Below are 18,992 nucleotides of genomic sequence, written 5' to 3' on the forward strand. Positions count from 1 at the left end.
CATCAGAAGCACGATTTAAGTTAAGGTAAGGGTTAGGGTTACAGCGCGCTTCTGTTGGCGCGCTGTTGTCGGCGCGCTTCAGCGCTCATTCGTCGGCGCGCTTTAGAACTCGCGGTTTTATCACCGCGGTTTAGTCAGGTGCGCTTTTGTCATTCGCCCTTTTGTGGGTGAACCATCCTCGGAACTTAAAAATCACCATCCACCAAGGTACCTCTGCCAATTTAGCCCTTGGTACCCGAATGGCGTTTGAAAAACATCAAATATGCCCAGAGTGAGGGTGCAGATCTTATGTCTGATAGGACAGTATAAAAAGAGGGTTTTTTGGCCAAGATTCCTCCTCATTGATTGCCTCTCATTGTAATTCATGAGGAGTAAAGACTCTCAGGAAACACTTTCTACAAGCATGCCTTAGGTGGACAACTTCTGCTTAGAGCTGGCAGACTCTCAGATAGCCAGGTCCAAAGCAATATAAAATGGAAAGGGAATTAGGAGCATCTCAACCACACCCAGAAAAACTTTTGGTCATAGTTTCAACTTGTTAGACTAGCAGAAGCTGTGAGTTCAAGAGCACCCTCAAATTCTACACCTGCTCTTTCTGGGGAATCACAACATTGTCTTCTGTTACAGATGGTGTTGTCTCAGAATTAGCCAGTTTCTGAACCCACTAGTTAGTTAGTTAGTTAGTTAGTTAGTTAGTTAGTTAGTTAGTTAGTTAGTTAGCAATTAGACTTATATACTGCTTCATAGGGCTTTCAGCCCTCTCTAAGTGGTTTACAGAGTCAGCATATTGCCCCCAACAGTCCGGGTTCTCATTTTACCCAGCTCGGAAGGATGGAAGGCTGAGTCAACCTTGAGCCGGTGAGATTTGAACAGCCGTACTGCAGAACTGCAGTCAGCTGAAGTAGCCTGCAGTGCTGCATTTAACCACTGCGCCACCTCGGCTCTACACATTATGCTAAGGTTTACTCCTAACCTGTTCCTCTCCATCCAGATCCTTACAGCCTCTAGGCACTGGGATTAGATTACTATCATAGCTCCCTGATAATCTGTGCTAAGGATTGACCAACACAAATTAACATGGCTCGGATATCTGTATCAGTAACCTAAGCACGATATATTGTTTAGAATTTATCTGAATAATATTTTTTTTTCCAGATAGAATCACTCGGATAGCTTTTTTTCCTCAAAAGACCATTATGGTGCTATATTATTTGTTTTTCTATATTGGTGCCAATTTTGGCAGTACTGTTAGTACTTAAGAGTTGTCAGGGAAAGGATGTGGATCCATATTTATGGAAAGAAACATGCTGGATTTCTTCCCATTAATTGTCTAAGTGGCCTTTACCATTATGCTCATTTAAGGTTGGATGCGTTTATTGTTCTAATCTAGGAAGTCAAATAGCTTTGGCATACTGAACAAAAGATCTGTGACTTTAGTCCAATTCCTACTTCCCTGGGAATAAGTCTCACTGGGACATTCTTCTGAAGAGCTATTCACAGGCCTGTGCTAGTCCAATTTTAATATTTGCTTTGATTTGCTTGCTGTGCTTGTACAATTATCATAATGTCACTACAAACATCGTTTGAAACCAAATGAGAAAATAATGATGAATCAAGAAGTTGTTTACTGTAGCTTTAATAATTTGTCTATGATTTTTAAGTATATTAAATAACTGTTATATCTCGCCAGGTTCAAGATGCATTTAGATGTCGTTTGAGAAACTGCCAAGATCCAATCAATGCAGATTCATCAAGTTCATTTCCTAATGGACATGCTCAAATCATGGTTAGTTTATATTTATCCTTGACTACTATTTGCAGACGTAGTGTGCATTGAGGGCTAACATGTCTGGCTGCAAAACTCTTGATGACCACTAGATGACAGTAAAAAGAATTTGATCTATCTCTTTGTTTCCATCTTGTGGTGGAAAATTTTCACACCTCGCCCTGTATTCAGAATCATAAAATGAATATATTCAGTAACTACAACATTGAGATAGAAAGTAAAACAGTATATAATATAATTACTTTTAATTTATTTCTTAATGCATAGATGTGTAATACAGAAATGTATAGGTTCCGGACATTCATTTTCTTGTCTTTTTAACTGCTTTAGTTTATTTTAATTACATAAGCCATCCAAAGCCATTGGAGAGTTTTGTGCCCTTCTAAATCTAATATAAAAAAATAAATATGATTCATTTTCTCATGCATTTCAGATCTACAGTATTTTCCTGCATGCAAAAAAGGCTATCAAAGGAAAAACTCTTCATTTGTAAGAATGAAGATGATGGCTATGAATGGTGATGATGATAATAATGCCATAACATATTCATAGTACATTCAAGGTGTTAAGTGTGTTTCATTTACATTATTATTATAAAATGGCTCCAAATTATAATCCTACATATTGCAAAATGACCTTTTATGTTTTATTAATTATTATGGCAGATGCTTTCTTAACAAGATTTCCTTAAGAGGGTGTCAACTGTTCAATGTTTTTGTTTTAGCTATGTTGAATATATTTGTGATGGGAAAAGTGGCATATAATTTGAAATGAAACATAATAAATAAATACAGGAGAGTGGGGGAAAAGATTTTATGGTTACTTTCTAGCCATCACATTACAATTACCATAGTGGTGGTGGTGGGGTTGTTTGTGAGTGTGTAAAATTACAAATAATTCCATTTACTTTCTAGTCTAACTTATTCTTACCACTGAATTGCCACATATTCCACCCTGACCCGACAAATGTGCGAACGTCAAAAGCGCGCCGACAAAACCGCGGTGCTAAAACCGCGATGTCAAAAGCCCGCCGACAACAGCGCGCCGACAAAAGCGCGCCGACAGAAGCGCGATTTAAGTTAAGGTAAGGGTTAGGGTTAGGGTTAGGGTTAGGGTTAGGTTTAGGGTTTGGTTTAGGGTTAGGGTTACAGCGCGCTTCTGTCGGCACGCTGTTGTCGGCGCGCTTCAGCGCTCATTCGTCGGTGCAGTTTTGTCGGCGCGGTTTTGTCACCGCGGTTTAGTCAGGCGCGCTTTTGTCGTTCGTGCATTTGTGGTGGAACCATATTCCACTATATTTAAGGTGTAGGTAGTCCTTGACTTACAACCACACTTGAGCACAAACTTTCTGTTGCTAAGCGAGACAGTTTTGCCCCATTTTAGAACCGTTCTTGCCCCAGTTGTTAAATGAATCTCTGCAGATGTTAAGTTAGCCACACGGTTATTAAGTGAATCAGGCTTTCCCATTGAATTTGCTTGTCAGAAGTTCTCACACGACCCCAGGAAACTGTAACCGTCATAAATATGAACCGATTGCTAATTTGCATCCAAATTTTGGTCACCTGGCCAATGGGGAGGTTACAACGGTTGTAAGTGTGAAAAACAGTGATAAATCACTTTTTTCAATGCTGTTGTAACTTTGAATGGTTGTGCCTGTAAAGAAACAACTCATGCACACCAAACTAATTCCCCACTTTAGCCAAATGTTCAATTGAACATTTCTCCCATACTTGTTTCCTACCTCCCAAAATGGTACAAGAGCTACATAATCAGTAGGGAGAGAGGACCATTTTCCTAAAATATAGATGTTTCTGTGGGCTAAAAACAAGGTGATTTTAAACTCAAGCTTTTCTGAAATATATATAGTGTGCAGTTCTCATAAAGTGCCTTTCAGAAATTGTATTGTAATCGTTGCAAGGGACAAGTTAACAAATTAGTCTTTCTATTATCTCCAGTACTCTTCTGCATTCCATATTGGGCAAATTGGTTTGACTAAGCTGTATGCAACACAAACTCACCAGGGGTGGGATTGAAAATTTTTAGCAACTGGTTCTCTGCCCAGTCGCTGGGTGGGCGTGGCCATGGGGTTGTGGCCTAGTCAGCTTCCTGCACCATGGTGGTGGCTGTGGGGGGGGTGTTGTTTTTACCATTCCCAGGCTCCAGAGGCTTTTCTTGAGCCTTCGGGAGGGCAAAAATGGCCTCCCCTGGGCTCCAGAACTGGTCCTTGATTAATTACTGGTTCAGCAAACCAGATTAAAATTAACATCCATTTCGCCTGAAGTGGTCCAGATGGGCTGAATCCCACCCCTCACTATTTCTACAGTACATGTTGAAAAGTTACTGTGAAAGGGAACTGAAAAAAGTAATTTCATTAAAAACAAAAACAAAAAACATCCATTGAAGAGGTTAATAAAACCATGATTTAAAAAATATTTGTGTATTTATGCCTGCAGTGCTATGTCGGTGAAATACAATGTGTGGATGAAATGTTATTATATGGAAAAGCTTAATTAGCCTATATCAGTATCAAATCTGAAAATTTAATAAAGGTGATTCTTCTGTGTGTGCAAATACAGAATGACAAAGGATCGTCACATGAAAGTCTTTTTTTCTAATGACGAATTTCTGTACTGGTGCTAAATGTTTATTTGCCATATCTCTTACATCTGAAATAAATGGGAATCATCTTTTCAATGGGTTGTAGAAGATAGGAAAATTAAGTACAATGAACACATTGGATAAATAATGAGTAAATTAGCATCCCAATACTATATTTGAATAAATACCATCATGTAAAATAGGGAATTGGTTAGCAGATTTCCCAAGCTTTCTGTCATCCTGTGCCAGATAGTGCATCCAATGGAGTTGTTATCACTTTAAGCTTTTTTCTTGTGTCAGTCCAGGAATGTGTGAACACCATCTCTTTGTGACTGAAGCTTCTTACTTGTTTCATGAATATATCCCAAATGCCCAAGCTTTAATTTAATCATCCACCCAAATCCAAGCATGCATGGAAGACTTCTGTTCTGCATTTTGCACTTGTAATTATATATGATATATTTAAGTATTTAAGTATAAGTATTTAATAAATTTATAGGACGCCCAATCCCGAAGGACTCCAGGCGGCTTACAAAAAATACATTTTAAAAAATAAAGAATTTTTAAAAACCCAGAGAAAACAGATTAAAAACCACATCATACACTCAATCTAGTCGGGGCTGGACCTCAGTCATGAGGTCAACAGCCCCAGGCCTGCCAGAATAGCCAGGTTTTGATAGCCTTTCGGAAGGCCATGAGAGTGGGTAGGGTCCGGATCTCTGGGGTAGTTCATTCCATAGGGTCGGAGCGGCTACAGAGAAGGCCCTCCCCCGGGGAGCCGCCAGCCGACATTGTCTGGTTGACGGCACCTGGAGAAGGCCCACCCTGTGCGATCTTATCGGCCATTGGGAGGTATGCCGCAGAAGACAGTCTCACAGATATCCGGGTCCTAGGCCATGTAGGGCTTTAAAGGTAATAACCAGCACCTTGAATCGCGTTCGGAGACCGATGGGAAGCCAGTGCAGCTCGCGGAGGATAGGTGTGACGTGGGTGTATCTTGGTACACCCAGTATCGCTCGCTCGGCTGCATTCTGGACATTCTGGATATAATAAACAAATGTTAGGTTTCTATGTTTTGCATGGCATTGAAGGTCTTTTAATGGTTTAAAGTAATTTATTGTAAAAAAAATCATAAATTAATTTAATTTGTTCTATTTCTGCTTTGGGTTTTAGTAATAAATAGGAGGTTAAAGTTTAACAAATAAAGAAATCATGATTGAATTAGGTTGTATCCAATACTGCCCACCTATGAGTGGAATAAACACTTCCGGCAATGAGAATTCTCTATCTGAGGAGCATGAAGAAATATTGAGAGTGGAAGAAGAATTCTCATTGCCAGAAGTGTTTATTCCACTCATAGATGGACGGTATTGGATACAATCTAATTCTAGATTGTAATCTCTAGATTTCTAGAGATTAGGGAAAACCTCTGGAGCATATTAAAGCAAGGGAAATGTCTACTACAAGACTAGAACTCTATCCACATGGCATCTGTTGCAGCCTGCAATTATGGTAATAGCAACAATAATACCCTTATTTTCAAACATCTACTTAGCACTACTTTTAAATTCCTGCACAATGGTTTCAGTAGTTTAAAAAAAGTTCTTTGACACTAATCTTCCTAAAGATCAGTCTTTTTTAATCTCGGATTTTCCTGGTAGCATTCAATCATTCTTAATTCTGACAATGGCTGAGAAGTTGAGCGACAGTTTTCAGATAGAGAAATATTGTTCTAAACTAAGTTAATGTTGTCTCATTTTAGCTGTGGTCATGCAGTAGGAATGTGCCGTTTAGCTTTAGTGAGGGAGATATTAGAAGGAAATTTGATAGCTGATGTCAGAACTGGATGCTATAGCATGTGAGAGGAATCTTGGAATCCTAGTGGACAACCATTTAAATATAAGCCAGCAGTTTGCAGCAGCTGCCAAAAAAGCCAACACAGTTCTAGGCTGCATAAACAGAGGGATAGAATCAAGATCACATGAAGTGTTAACATCACTTTATAATGCCTTGGTAAGGCTACACTTGGAATACTGCATTCAGTTTTGGTCACCACGATATAAAAAAGATGTGGAGACTCTAGAAAGATTGCAGAGAAGAGCAACAAAGATGATTAGGGGACTAAAACATATGAAGAATGGTTGCAGGAACTGGGTATGTCTAGTCTAATGAAAAGAAGGACTAGGGGAGACATGATAGCAGTGTTCCAATATCTCAGGGGTTGCCACAAAGAAGAGGGAGTCAAACTATTCTCCAAGGCACCTGAGGGTAGAACAAGAAGCAATGGGTGGAAACTAATCAAGGAGAGAAGCAACTTAGAACTGAGGAGAAATTTCCTGACAGTTAGAACAATTAATCAGTGGAACAGAAATTGCCTCCATAAGTTGTGAATGCCCAACACTGGAAGCTTTTAAGAAGAAGATGTTGGATAGCCATTTGTCTGAAACGGTATAGGGTTTCCTGCCTAGGCAGGGGGTGGGACTAGAAGACTTCCAAGGTCCCTTCCAACTCTGCTATTGTATTGTATTGTATCTTCTTGGTATTTGTCACAAAACCAGACACTTTTCTGTTCTTCTGTAATATTTAATTACCCAAGATGGTGTCGTAGCTCAGTAAATCATTGTGCTTGTTATTTCGTTTCATATCATTGGCTGAAAGAGTGAAAGTTCAATGCACTGTGTAATGATGATGTGATGCACACTGTGTTACATGCTATGGAGTCTGAGAGCTGGAAGGGGCACCTCTGGGTCGCAATCCACATTTAGCTTGACCTTCAGCTAATGATTGCTAACAGTTGTCTCATTTCACTTCTATTTCTTATTGTTACAGACAGATTTTGAAAAAGATGTGGACATAGCTTGTCGGTCAGGTAAGGTTTTCCAAGCACCAAATGAAATGAAAAGAAAATTAAAAATAGCTTTATCCTTCTGAATGATCTGATTCCTTTCTAACAACATGAGTGCCTAGAAAATCTTAAGAGGTGCTCAAAATTTGATAAACGTAATGTTAACTATATAAACTGAGTACGAGAAAATGTATATGTTTTTTTAAATGGGTTGGGAAAACTCAGGTGCTACAAGGTTTTAAAAACAACTTCTCTGAGAGATCATCTGAGCCTGTATACATCAAATCATCTGCATATGCAAGCATGAAATGATTAGGAAAGAGAGGTACTTATAATTGGAGCAGAAGTTCAATTGATAAACATAAACCCATATAACTCCCACATATACATATGTATATTTTTTTCCATATTCAATTAATGCTACGCTTGATTAAATATGACTATAGATCAACAAAATGCAAATTTTCATCAGTCACAAGGCACTGAGTATAAAAGAGTAGAAAGTTCCTTTTTCTATAAACTAGCAACTTGGCAACCGGGTTGTTCAGTAAAATCTACGGGAGTGAAGTTGATCCACCAGATCTGAGCTTCAGATTTTTATTTATTTTATTTGCATGTGTTTATTTATTTAACTTGTACAATGGCCCATCTCACATTTGTGGTTCTGTTTTCAACATAATTTAAAACAACCAAATGAATAAACAAAATCCAAAAATTGGTGAAGCACCATAAACCCTTTAAAACAGGGGTCATCAATCTTTCGGACCTCAGGGACCACTAAATCCATAATTTTAAATCCTATGGAACACTAATATGATCTACCTAATGGGTGGGCATGGCTAGGTGATCATGTGACTCAGTGGGCGTGGTCAACTTGATGTCACTCATGTCGAAGGATGCCTTGCCAGCCAATTCTCGCCCCTCCCCTCCCAGCCATTCCTCACCTGCCTGCTCGGGCTCCTTACGACCCCCAACAGGAAGCAGTTGTTGGAGCTAAGCAGCCACCATGAGAAAGAGTTGGCAAAACAGCTCAGTTCAGATTGGATCTGACCAAGAAGGAGGGTCAGCAGAAGCACTTCACTGATGACTTTCCAAGCAGAGAGAAGACCTACAGGACTGCAAGTACTGGTGCCTGGAGGCTCAGCGGGCTGAGATGGTCAGCCAGTTCCAGGCCATGATGCAGTCCCACTGGAACAAGGTCCTCTGGCTCTTCACCACCAGCAGCACTTCCCTCCAGCCTTCTCCATAAGCCCCACAGCAGGAGGCCAAAGCAGACCCCAAGTCGGAATTTCTGTCCCCCTCTGACCTACACAAAAAGACCAGGGGGGGGGAGAGACTCTGTAGCAACACAAGCATTGATTGCATGTAATTTTTCTGTGGACCACCAAAATTTTCTTCCAGACCACCAGTTGGTGACTGCTGCTTTAAAGCTAAGTTAAGAACCCAGGGAAAATCTTGAATATAGTCACTTGGCAGGCTTCAAACCATAATAGGATCCCCAGGCATATTTTGGCAAAACCAGGTTGTACTGCCTTTTGGAAAAGAGAAGCAAAGTTGGAACTAATCTAAGCTAATGGGAGGAATGGCATTCAAAAGGGAGGAACTGCAGCAGAAAAGACTATCCTGGTTCCCATCAGATGGCATTTCTTTATAAGCAAGATGTGTAACATTCTGGAACTGATAAGATGGGCGGTAGATGTAACAAGAGAAGCAGTCCTGCAAATAACATGTCCCCATGTTGTTTAAGGCTTGATAGGTTATTACCAACACCTTGAATTATGCTTGAAAGCAAATGCAGCTTGGGGAGCAGAGATTTAACATGCACAGAACTTGGGACACATATAACCATCTGCACTGCAGCATTTTATCCCAGAGAAGCTTCTGGATACTCTTCAAGGGCAGTTCCATGTTGCAGTAAATCAATCGGGAAATATGTAACTTAGAGTAGACTTGCTTGTCCAGGAACAGACGCAATGGTCAACAAGAGGCTGTGCAGAGATTCTTGGTGGCCTTCCTAGCTCTAATTACTATCTTCTCTTTAAGCAAGAGTTTTCAGGTAATTGTGGCGTAGTTCAACTTCATGCAGCTCCACAGATGATAAGACCTTCAACAATTTAAGGCCCACCAAATCTAAAGCCACTCAGTCTTGCCAGGGTTGAGCTGAAAACCTGTTGTTCCCTATCCAGACCTACGCCCTATCCAAACACCAAGAAAGGACAGACACAGTTAGTCCACTTAAGGGCAGAGAGATACAACTGGGTATCATCAGCATACTGATGATACTTCATCCCATGATGATGAATTACTTCAACCAGAAGCTTCTTGTAGATGTCAACTATGAGCAGAGTTCTCAACTTTGTACCCACCCCAAACAGTAGGAGCTGAGCAGTGTTGGGTTGCAGGAAGTATAGAGCCGAGGTGGCGCAGTGGTTAAATGCAGCACTGCAGGCTACTTCAGTTCTGCAGTTCGGCTGTTCGAATCTCACCGGCTCAGGGTTGACTCAGCCTTCCATCCTTCTGAGGTGGGTAAAATGAGGACCTGGATTGTTGGGGACAATATGCTAACTCTGTAAACCGCTTAGAGAGGGCTGAAAGCCCTATGAAGCGTTATATAAGTCTAATTGCTATTGCTATTGCTAAGTACGCCCCGGTATGCACGGAGTGTACGTTGCGATACTCCGCCGAGCAGCTGGAGCGTCATGGAGGTAAGAATGCATGTGCGCGTGTGCTGCACATGCTCATGTGGTGGATGCCGGGCCCCATTGCATCATACCGATTGCACTAGGATCTGTAACCCACCACTGGAGCTGAGGGTGGGACTTCACACACCCTAACAACATCGACTGGAACCAGCACTAGAGAAAGACAAAGAACTAGCCCAAAACAGTTCCAAACAGCATCAACCCCTAGACACAGTCCAGAAGGAGACCATGATAAATGGTATCAAAGACTGTCAAGAGGTCAAGAAGACCAAGGACAAATGCACTACCCCTACCCCCCCCCCCTCACAACAGAGGTCATCCAGAAGCACAATCAGTTCTGTTTCCCTCCCATATCCACCCAGGTCTGAAACTTAACCGAAAGAGGTCCAGATCATCTGCTTCATCAAGAATTTTTTGAAGTTGTTGCACCACAACTTTGTCAACAACCTTTCCCTTTAAAAAGGGAGGTTAGAGATTGGATGCAGGTTACCCAAAATAATTAAATCTAGTGATGGTTTCTTGAAGAGTTTCCCTTGTGTCAGTGAATACATGGCAAACTGTAAATTGTTCCGATCAATGTGCTTATATATCACTACAAACAATACATTAATACTGTTTCATTAAGTTGAAATGGCTTTCCTAGTTTCATTTGAACATAAACACTTGTTAATTACATCTGCACTTCGTAATGATGCCTTTATCTCCCTTCCTTGGCAATTTAATGATACTGTGATTTTTAGCTAGATTTTTCGAAAGAGAATCATTCATTTCAATTCCTTAAAACCAAAGGAAATGCGATACTACTTCCCAAAACATTTCTGCTCAAAAAGTATAGAGAGAAGCACTCTCTTGAAAAAAGACAGTTTTATGGCAAATAGGGACCAGGCTTCATCATTAAAAATTAAAGATTTAAAATCTGACCCTCTAAATGAAAGATTTAATAAAAGGTGGCTGGCTGAAGTGATTTGATATCTGCACTTAGGAAAAATCTAATGACCATTTTCTCAAATGGATTTTTATCTATTTTCGTTAAGAATTACATTACAAGGAGACTTGAAATGGTCTAGTCCCTCTCATCTATATCCTTGCTTCAAGGCAAATAGTTTTTTATTTAATTGAAAATAGAAAAGCAATCACACATCTCCTAATAGAATAATTTGTCTCCACGTATAACTCTCAGTAACTATACATGTTATAATATTCAGCTACTGTAAAAGGAAAAGAAGGAGGGGTGGGGGGAAACAGAATAGATCCTAAAATAAATCATTTTCCTTTCTCTCACAATTTAATTCTAAATGATTGTCTTTTTTTAATATATATAATAATTGCTTTGTTTAAAACTTTTCAGCCTTCTTCAATTTGGCCCCCTCCTTTGAAAGTAGGTTGAAAATTCAGGAATTGTAGTTTCTACTCATCTATGGCCAAGTTAAAGAAGGTTGATCCAGCACCGATATGAGTTAAAGACATTCTTTCAGCTGGTGTCCAACTTCTAATTTGGGGGGCATTTTTCAATTTGTGCTCCTGCTCTTTAATTTACAGTTCTCCATAAGGACATTGGGCCGTGCCGAGCAGCTACGATAACAGGCACCCTATCTAGAATCTCCCTGAATGATGATGAAGACGAGAAGACAATCAACCCTGAAGGAATGAACTACTCCACATTGCCCGGGAATATGATTTCTAAAGTGATCATTCAACAATCGGGAGGCATGCATATGCCCATGAGCATGAGTGAATTAGCTAACCAGTGTCTTAAAAAGGACAACACTGAGCTACGGCGAACTGTCTATTTATGTACTGATGACAACCTGAGAGGTGCAGACATGGATGTAGTCCACCCTCAGGACCGCATGATGGATAGTGACTACATCGTCATGCCTAGAGGTTCAGTGAACACACAGGCATCTCTGAAGGATGACAGCAAGTTGAACATAGGCATGGAGACCTTGCCTCACGAAAGGCTTTTGCACTACAAAATTAATCCTGATTTTAGTATGAACCCAAATGTCATGGACCAGTTCAATATGAGTTTAGATCAACATCTCCCCACCCAGGAACACATGCAGAACTTGCCTTTTGAGCCTCGCACAGCTGTAAAGAATTTCATAGCTTCCGAGATGGACGATAGCACAGGACTAGCAAGAAGCGAAACTGGATCAACCATATCAATGAGTTCTTTGGAGGTTAGTAATGTGGAAACGGAATGCATGCACCCACTTTTCGTTATGTCAAATACAGATGGGGATGGCTTTCTCACCTGCACACACACACACACACAAACACACACAGACACTAATAACAAGCAGTATACAGCTGTTTTCTCATGCTGCTGGAATGTCAACCCTAAGCTCTACAAGGTAGAGCAATGAGGAAACCATTTTCACAAAAAGATTAGAACTATACTGTATTGAAATAGGCTATAAATATACAAAAGAAATGACTTCCTCCTTTATGATGATAAGTATGACAATTTTAGTAATGTATCATATTACATTTGTTATCTCAAATATAACAAATGATTTTCTTCCTATGACCTCTTTCCCATATAGAAAGAAATCCATAAAGCTATTGTTTCAGTTCTGGTGTCATCAAAAGGGTTATCAGAGATAACAATATCTATTTTAAGCTTGACCAAATAAACCAACTTTGTATTCTTTCCTTTTACCTCTAAGAGTTTGTATCTTTAGTCAATTCAAATCGTGTCATAGAATTTGATTTCTTTACATTTATTCTTTATTATTAAGATGGCCATACTATTAGCCAGTATGATAAGGCAAAATGTGGATTGTTTAATTAACTTTCATTTTTGCTTGAATGAAGGGAAGAGGCTGCTGTGATTCAGGGCCTGGGCCTTGCCTCTTGTACAACTTGACTGGCTTAGCATACTATGCATCTTGAGCATTTTGAAGGGACCTTGTTAAATAGAAATAGAACTGGTCAAGAGAGGTTCTAATGTATTGTCTATGTTTATCATAAATACACATTTCTGTGTATATGTTATCATCAAGGTGTGAAATTAGGCATTTTATATAATGCCTACGAAATCTGTAAAATGCCAAAAAAAGGGCTGAAGTATGAAATGCTTGCTAAGCATCTTATGCAATGCTTAAAGGCAAACAAACGAAGTGTAAAATACTCCCACTAAAATGTCATTCAAGTCTCCCTTGTTGCAACAAGTAGATCAATATGAGTCTTTTTCACGGCTTTTTTTTTTTCAGAAAAAAAGTCCTGTACTTTATTTTGCCTTTCTTGTTTTCATTTTCATATAAGTCTTTTTCAATAAAGGGTTAGAGCTAAGGTTAGGGTAATCCTTTTCACTATTCTCTTTTCAGACTTCGCCGAAATAGTTCTTGCCATTTTGCATAATGTTAGATATTATATACAATGCTTAGAGAAAGTATGTCACATATTAAAATAACACAGATATTTCACACTTGGCCTAAACCATCACACATTCTATAGATTTCCTAGGCACTCGATACAAAGTCAACTTTTCGCACGTTGCCGGTAACATATAAATGAAACTTATTTCATGCTCTACAAGAAAGCCTCTTACAAAAAAATGAATAACTGAAAAAAATTGGCCTGGGCTATTGGAATATCTTTGTAGCACTGAAATGATTTTCAGATACGTTTCTCCTGTTTCAGCAAATTGGGCTCAGCATTTAAAAGATTTAGCTAGATAATTGTCTATCAAGATAGCTCAGCTAACTTCAAGAGAGTGTTCAAACGAATACTAGATAGTTATCTTGAAATAGGACTTCAAGATTTAACTTATCTTTTTTTTTAAAAAAAAAAAGTATTGTTGTTATGGGCCTCGCAAGATAAAATTAAGTCAATCTGTTGAGGTCTGTACCAGTGGTGGGTTTCAAAAAATTTTTTGAACCTACTATGTGGGTGTGGCCTCCTTTGTGGGAGTGGCTTGCTGGCCATGTGACCTGGTGGGAGTGGCTTGCCGGCCATGTGTTCTCTCTCCCTCTCTCTCTCTTTCTCTCTCTTTCCTTCCTTTTGTCTCTCTGTCCTTTTTCCTTTTTTTCTTTCATCTCTCTCACTTTTTCTTTCTTTTTTTCTTTTTTTCTTTCTTCCTTTCTCTTTCTCTTTCTCTCTCTGTAAGAGTCTGTCTGTGTGTATGTGTGTGTCTCTAACCGGTTCGGTAGATTTGACAAACCGGTTCTACCGAACTGGTGCGAACTGGTAAGAACCCACCTCTGGTCTGTACCAATGAAGAGTGGAAGGGATTGGGAAACCTGACTACAAATGGAAAGCCCTGGTAGGGAGAGAAGCAAAGAGAAGCAAAGAGAAACAAGTCAGGGATGTAAAGGAAGCAGAAGAACGGAGGAGAGAGAGCACAAAGTGCCACCAGATCTAATGGGATGCCTAAAAGAAGGCGAAAAGAGTTAGAGCAGCAGTTAAAACCTAAGGCAGGGAAAACAGGTCCTTCCACAACTGTTGTGGCCCGCCAGTGGCCAGTGGAGCTAACAGACAGTGAGGAGGTTGGGCAGGAACATGGGTCAGTCCTGGAGTCTCGGGAAGGTTCTGACCAGTGCTCTGCATCGGAGGCAGAGATGGGGCCAGGGCCGTCTGACAGTTATCAGCTGCCTTCAGAGTCAGACATCAATGAGGCAGATGAATAGCTGGAGCCTGTTCCCAGTATGCGCATGCGCAGAGTTGCCAGACGAAGGGAACAGCTAAGGAACAAGGCTCAACTTGGGAGTAAAGCCACAGGTGGATGGTGAATGGCCCCTCCCATAGGGAATAAAAAGAGGAGCAAAAGGAGAGTGGAGTTTGCAGGAGACAATTAGTTCATTCCTGCATTCTTGCCAAGTATTGCAGCATCTGAAAGATATCAGCCTGGCCACTCTCCAAGCCTGATAAAGATTGGTAAATGTGAACTATCTTGAAAAGCTGTGGGCCGGGACTTTTCTGGAGAGGAATTCGCTGTAAATGAAATAATAGTGGGTTTATTGGGATAAGGACTTGGCTTCATGCTGCTGGGGCAGCCTAGGGCAGAACAAGAACATTGTAAGGTTTTCCTAGGCAGAGTTACAGGAAGCAGTAGTAGAATAAGAACCAGGTTTGGACTTTCCAGGATCAAGTCCAGCAGAACATCTGCCTTTAGGAATACTTTTCTTCCTTTACTATGTCTCTAAAATCACTGACAATATTGGAAATCACACATGTTTATTCATTTTGTTCGCAATGGTAGCAGTGAGGCATCTCCTCATGCAAGTCGGCAATAATTTCTTTGTTAATGTTGCTGCTTCTTGGATCCAGCAAATGTTAAGTGATGTTAAGCATTCGATGTCATTTACATATTGGCATTCAGAACAATAACTGGCACGACAGAACCATATCTGTGTCCCTCTTTTGTCTCTGCAATATCCCTTAAGTACGAATGCAAATCAATTAAAGCAAAGTTGATAACTAGAAACAGAGAATCCAGAGAGGAGAGCATGAGACTAGAAGCAACTCTTGTTTCTGAATTGCTTTTCATTTCAATTATCTTAGCATTCATTATTTTCTTTTCTTTTTTAAATATATTTTTATTTTCAAAACAAACATACAAATCCTCCTTCTTTACATACTGTAGAAAGTGTATCAGTTGGTTACCAAAGGCTTTTGTGCATCTCTTCCACCATCATCAAATATAATTCATATTAATTCTAATATCTTAACTCGGATATTTATTATATTACCATCAACATACCTCCACTTTTATTTGACTATGATTTTTTAAACGTCCTTCATCATAAAATATACCAAGATTTAATACATAAACACATACTGGAATTTCATTTACTTATTTATAAAATCCTCTTTTAACATTAAATCCTCATATCCTATTCTAGCTAAACATCCATAATTATTTTCTTATATCATTGGTTTGCTCCCCCTAAAGATATAATCCAACTAATATATGAGAAAAAAGAAAATATTCAGACTTTTTTTTTAAAAAAAACCAAATCAACCTATTCCATTTCATAACATATTAAGGATGTAAGTACAACCATGGCTTTTATATTGTAGATGGATATACCACTTCTGTGAAGGAATATAGTCTGGAGTTGCAGGAGGGAGGGGCTCTTCACAGAGAACAAAGAGACGGATGGAGCTTGGAATGTCTGGTGGCTGGGAAGAAAACAAGGCTGGATCCTCCCTAGAAATTCATAGAATATATTCTATTATCTTGCATCCTGTGCCAAATATGAGTATTTGGTAAAACCCTATTTAAGATCTTCCTTATAATAGAACACAATAGCAGAGCCAGAAGCAAACGTGGGTTGCTCCCAGTTCAGCCCGGATCGGGCCAACCAGTAGTGGTGGACTCCGCCCACCTGCCCCGATGCTTTTGTGCATGCGCAGAAGCATCATGCGAGTGAGCGAACTGGTAGCGCTGGGATTTGCAATCAACCTCTGATTGGAAGGGACCTTGGAGGTCTTCTAGTCCAAATCCCTGCTCAGGCAGGAAACCCTATACCATTTCAGACAAATGGTTGTCCAATCTCTTCTTAAAAACTTCCAGTGTTGGTGTATTCACAACTTTTGGAGGCAAGTTGTTCCATTGATTAATTGTTCTAACTGTCAGGAAATTTCTTCTTAGTTGTAGATTGCTTCTCTCCTTATCTATAGATAAATATCTATAGTTATTTTACTTAACTGCTTTTGTCTGGCAAGATTCTGTTTTTAGGCAGAAAGCAACTATTCGAAAGTAACTCCAAGTATCATTCTCAGTTGCTTGGACCTGACATCATCTGCAGAAATGTCTGGTTTTTTTTTGGCATGTTCCTCCTTAATTTTTTTTTAAAAAAGTACTCATTAGATGTTGCCACTGGGTGTGCATTTAGACAGATGACATGTTTCTCAATGTTCATTGTAATCATAACCCCAACTATCTTGATAGCTTTTTACATAATTTACATTGCCATGTTATCATTACTTCTGCGTAATTAATTAGTCGTGTTAGTAAAGGGCACTGGTGTGATTTGGGGGCTCTGCTCATGCGTTTTAAAATCTGAAAATGCAATACCAATGATTGTTAGATGCATAATAAAAGTGAGGGAAGAATGCCAAGCCAATCAAGGGAATTGTTTAACTAGGAAATTACTCACCAAACCATAATAAGGCAAACAGAAATTCCAGTTTCTGGTTTCAGCAGCAAATCCTGAACAAATTCTGAAGCATTCGGAGTATTTTCTACTTAAAGAACATAGAAAATGAACAATTTATTGTTTATTTGTTTACAAGTAAATAGTTCTTAGTGACTAATATTTGAATATTTATTTTTACTTCAAGTATCAAATGTACATTGATGAATTAACCATATAGTAATTGTAGAAAATGTAGGTTTAGCAGAAAAAACTACCATGTTTCCCTGAAAATAAAACCTATCCTGAAAATAAGCCCTAGCTGGATGTTTACATGGGCACCCAATATAGGCCCCACCCACCAAAATAAGCTCTACTTAAGACCCTGCCCACTCCAGGGTGCATGTAAGTGGGAAAGATCTGCAGGCAGAAATGGACTGCTAAGAAAACATTCCTGTTAATAAAATTTTATTTGGGAGGACTCCAATGTGTTATATTGATATGCGTACATATGATTTTTTTTCAATTTAAAAAATTAAAATTAAGTTTTAAAAAACTTTACATGCATACCATAACTAGAACAATTGATCTAATTAATTGATATTACTGTTAGTAAAACTATACCAATCTGTTACCACTGCCAAATGTTTCCCAAGAAAATTATACCAATAAACGATAAGGCCTATCATTAATCATGATACTATTGCAAATAATAATTTAAAAATTATGCTATTACAGACTCCTTCATGTGTCTAGGAACCAATATAAATATACGTAAGCATGAGGTAGCATATTGCAAAGCGTACACATTTACCCAAATAATAAATAGGATCTGAATCACAATTTAAAAAAAAAAAAAACGCCGCTGTTAACCTATATCTATTTATAACAGTGGCATAAGTACAGCAATACAATAACGATACAGCATAAATACTGCAATGCAAAACCATGAGTTATGGAGCAACACTCAACACTAAACAATAAATCTAAACAACATAGTGCACACTGCTAAAGTGACCTACTGTATATATAGCCACTTGAGGATCCAAAGGAAAAGATGAATATCAGCTGCAGGTTATAATTTGTCTATGACTTTATTGCTTTGCACAGCAATAATAATGCCAATAAATATTTAGGAAAGAGAGCTATTCCAGCCGATCATACGACCATCCTACCTACTAGTCAACTTCCGTTCATTCATCTTCTTGATCACTCCCTCAACACTGAGACCAACTGTATACCACAAGAAACCTTAGCCTATTTTTTTTTAAGTTTTATTTGTTTTATTTATATTATTTTCCATTTCCATCAAACAGTGTGTGGTCTAGTTACAGTTATTTGAACAATCATAATCCATATATCTGTTGTATTCCTCACAATAATATTAATAATATAACTATAGAGTAGTATAATAGCAATAATACATAACTTCATCATCTTTAAATTCTCTCCACATTAACATTTCCTATTTTTATATCACCTCCTTTCTGGTTCCACCACAAATCCGCGGTAGACTAAAGCGCACTCGACGAAAGCGCGTACGTGACGTCATCACAGCGCGACGAAAATGGCACGCTGTGAGCGGTAAATTTAAAATTAACGCGAAATCCTTACCCTAACCCTCCCAAACCTAACCCTAAACCTAACCCTAAGCCTAACCCTTAACCTAACCCTAAACCTAACCCTTAACCTAACACTAAACCTAACGCTAACCCTTAACCTAACCCTAAACCTAACCCTAACGCTTAACATAACCCTAACCCTAACCCTTAACCTAACCCTAACCCTAAACCTAAACCTAACCCTTACCTTTATGTGAATCGGCTTGCTTTAATTTAATTTTAATTTTAATTTAATTTATTTTTAATTTTATTTGTCGCGCTGCTGATGATGTCATGTACGCGCTTTGATCAGGCGCGCTTTAGTGGACCGCGGTTTTGATGGGTCACGCTCCTTTCTAACTTCTGTTTCTAATATCT

The 18,992-nt window shown here is 39.1% G+C and overlaps 1 protein-coding gene across 1 annotated transcript in view; it reads left to right on the forward strand.

The window, feature by feature from the left end:
* Positions 1 to 18,992, forward strand: part of ADGRB3 (adhesion G protein-coupled receptor B3) — a 556,344-nt gene that overhangs the window by 511,888 nt on the left and 25,464 nt on the right. The window contains exons 25-27 of the mRNA XM_032214959.1: positions 1,691 to 1,786; positions 7,211 to 7,250; positions 11,468 to 12,111. Coding sequence (XP_032070850.1) covers positions 1,691 to 1,786; positions 7,211 to 7,250; positions 11,468 to 12,111 — 780 coding nt within the window. The remainder of the gene's footprint in view (positions 1 to 1,690; positions 1,787 to 7,210; positions 7,251 to 11,467; positions 12,112 to 18,992) is intronic.

Source organism: Thamnophis elegans, chromosome 4, assembly GCF_009769535.1.
Source record: "Thamnophis elegans isolate rThaEle1 chromosome 4, rThaEle1.pri, whole genome shotgun sequence".
In the NCBI taxonomy this organism is placed as follows: Eukaryota; Metazoa; Chordata; class Lepidosauria; order Squamata; family Colubridae; genus Thamnophis; species Thamnophis elegans.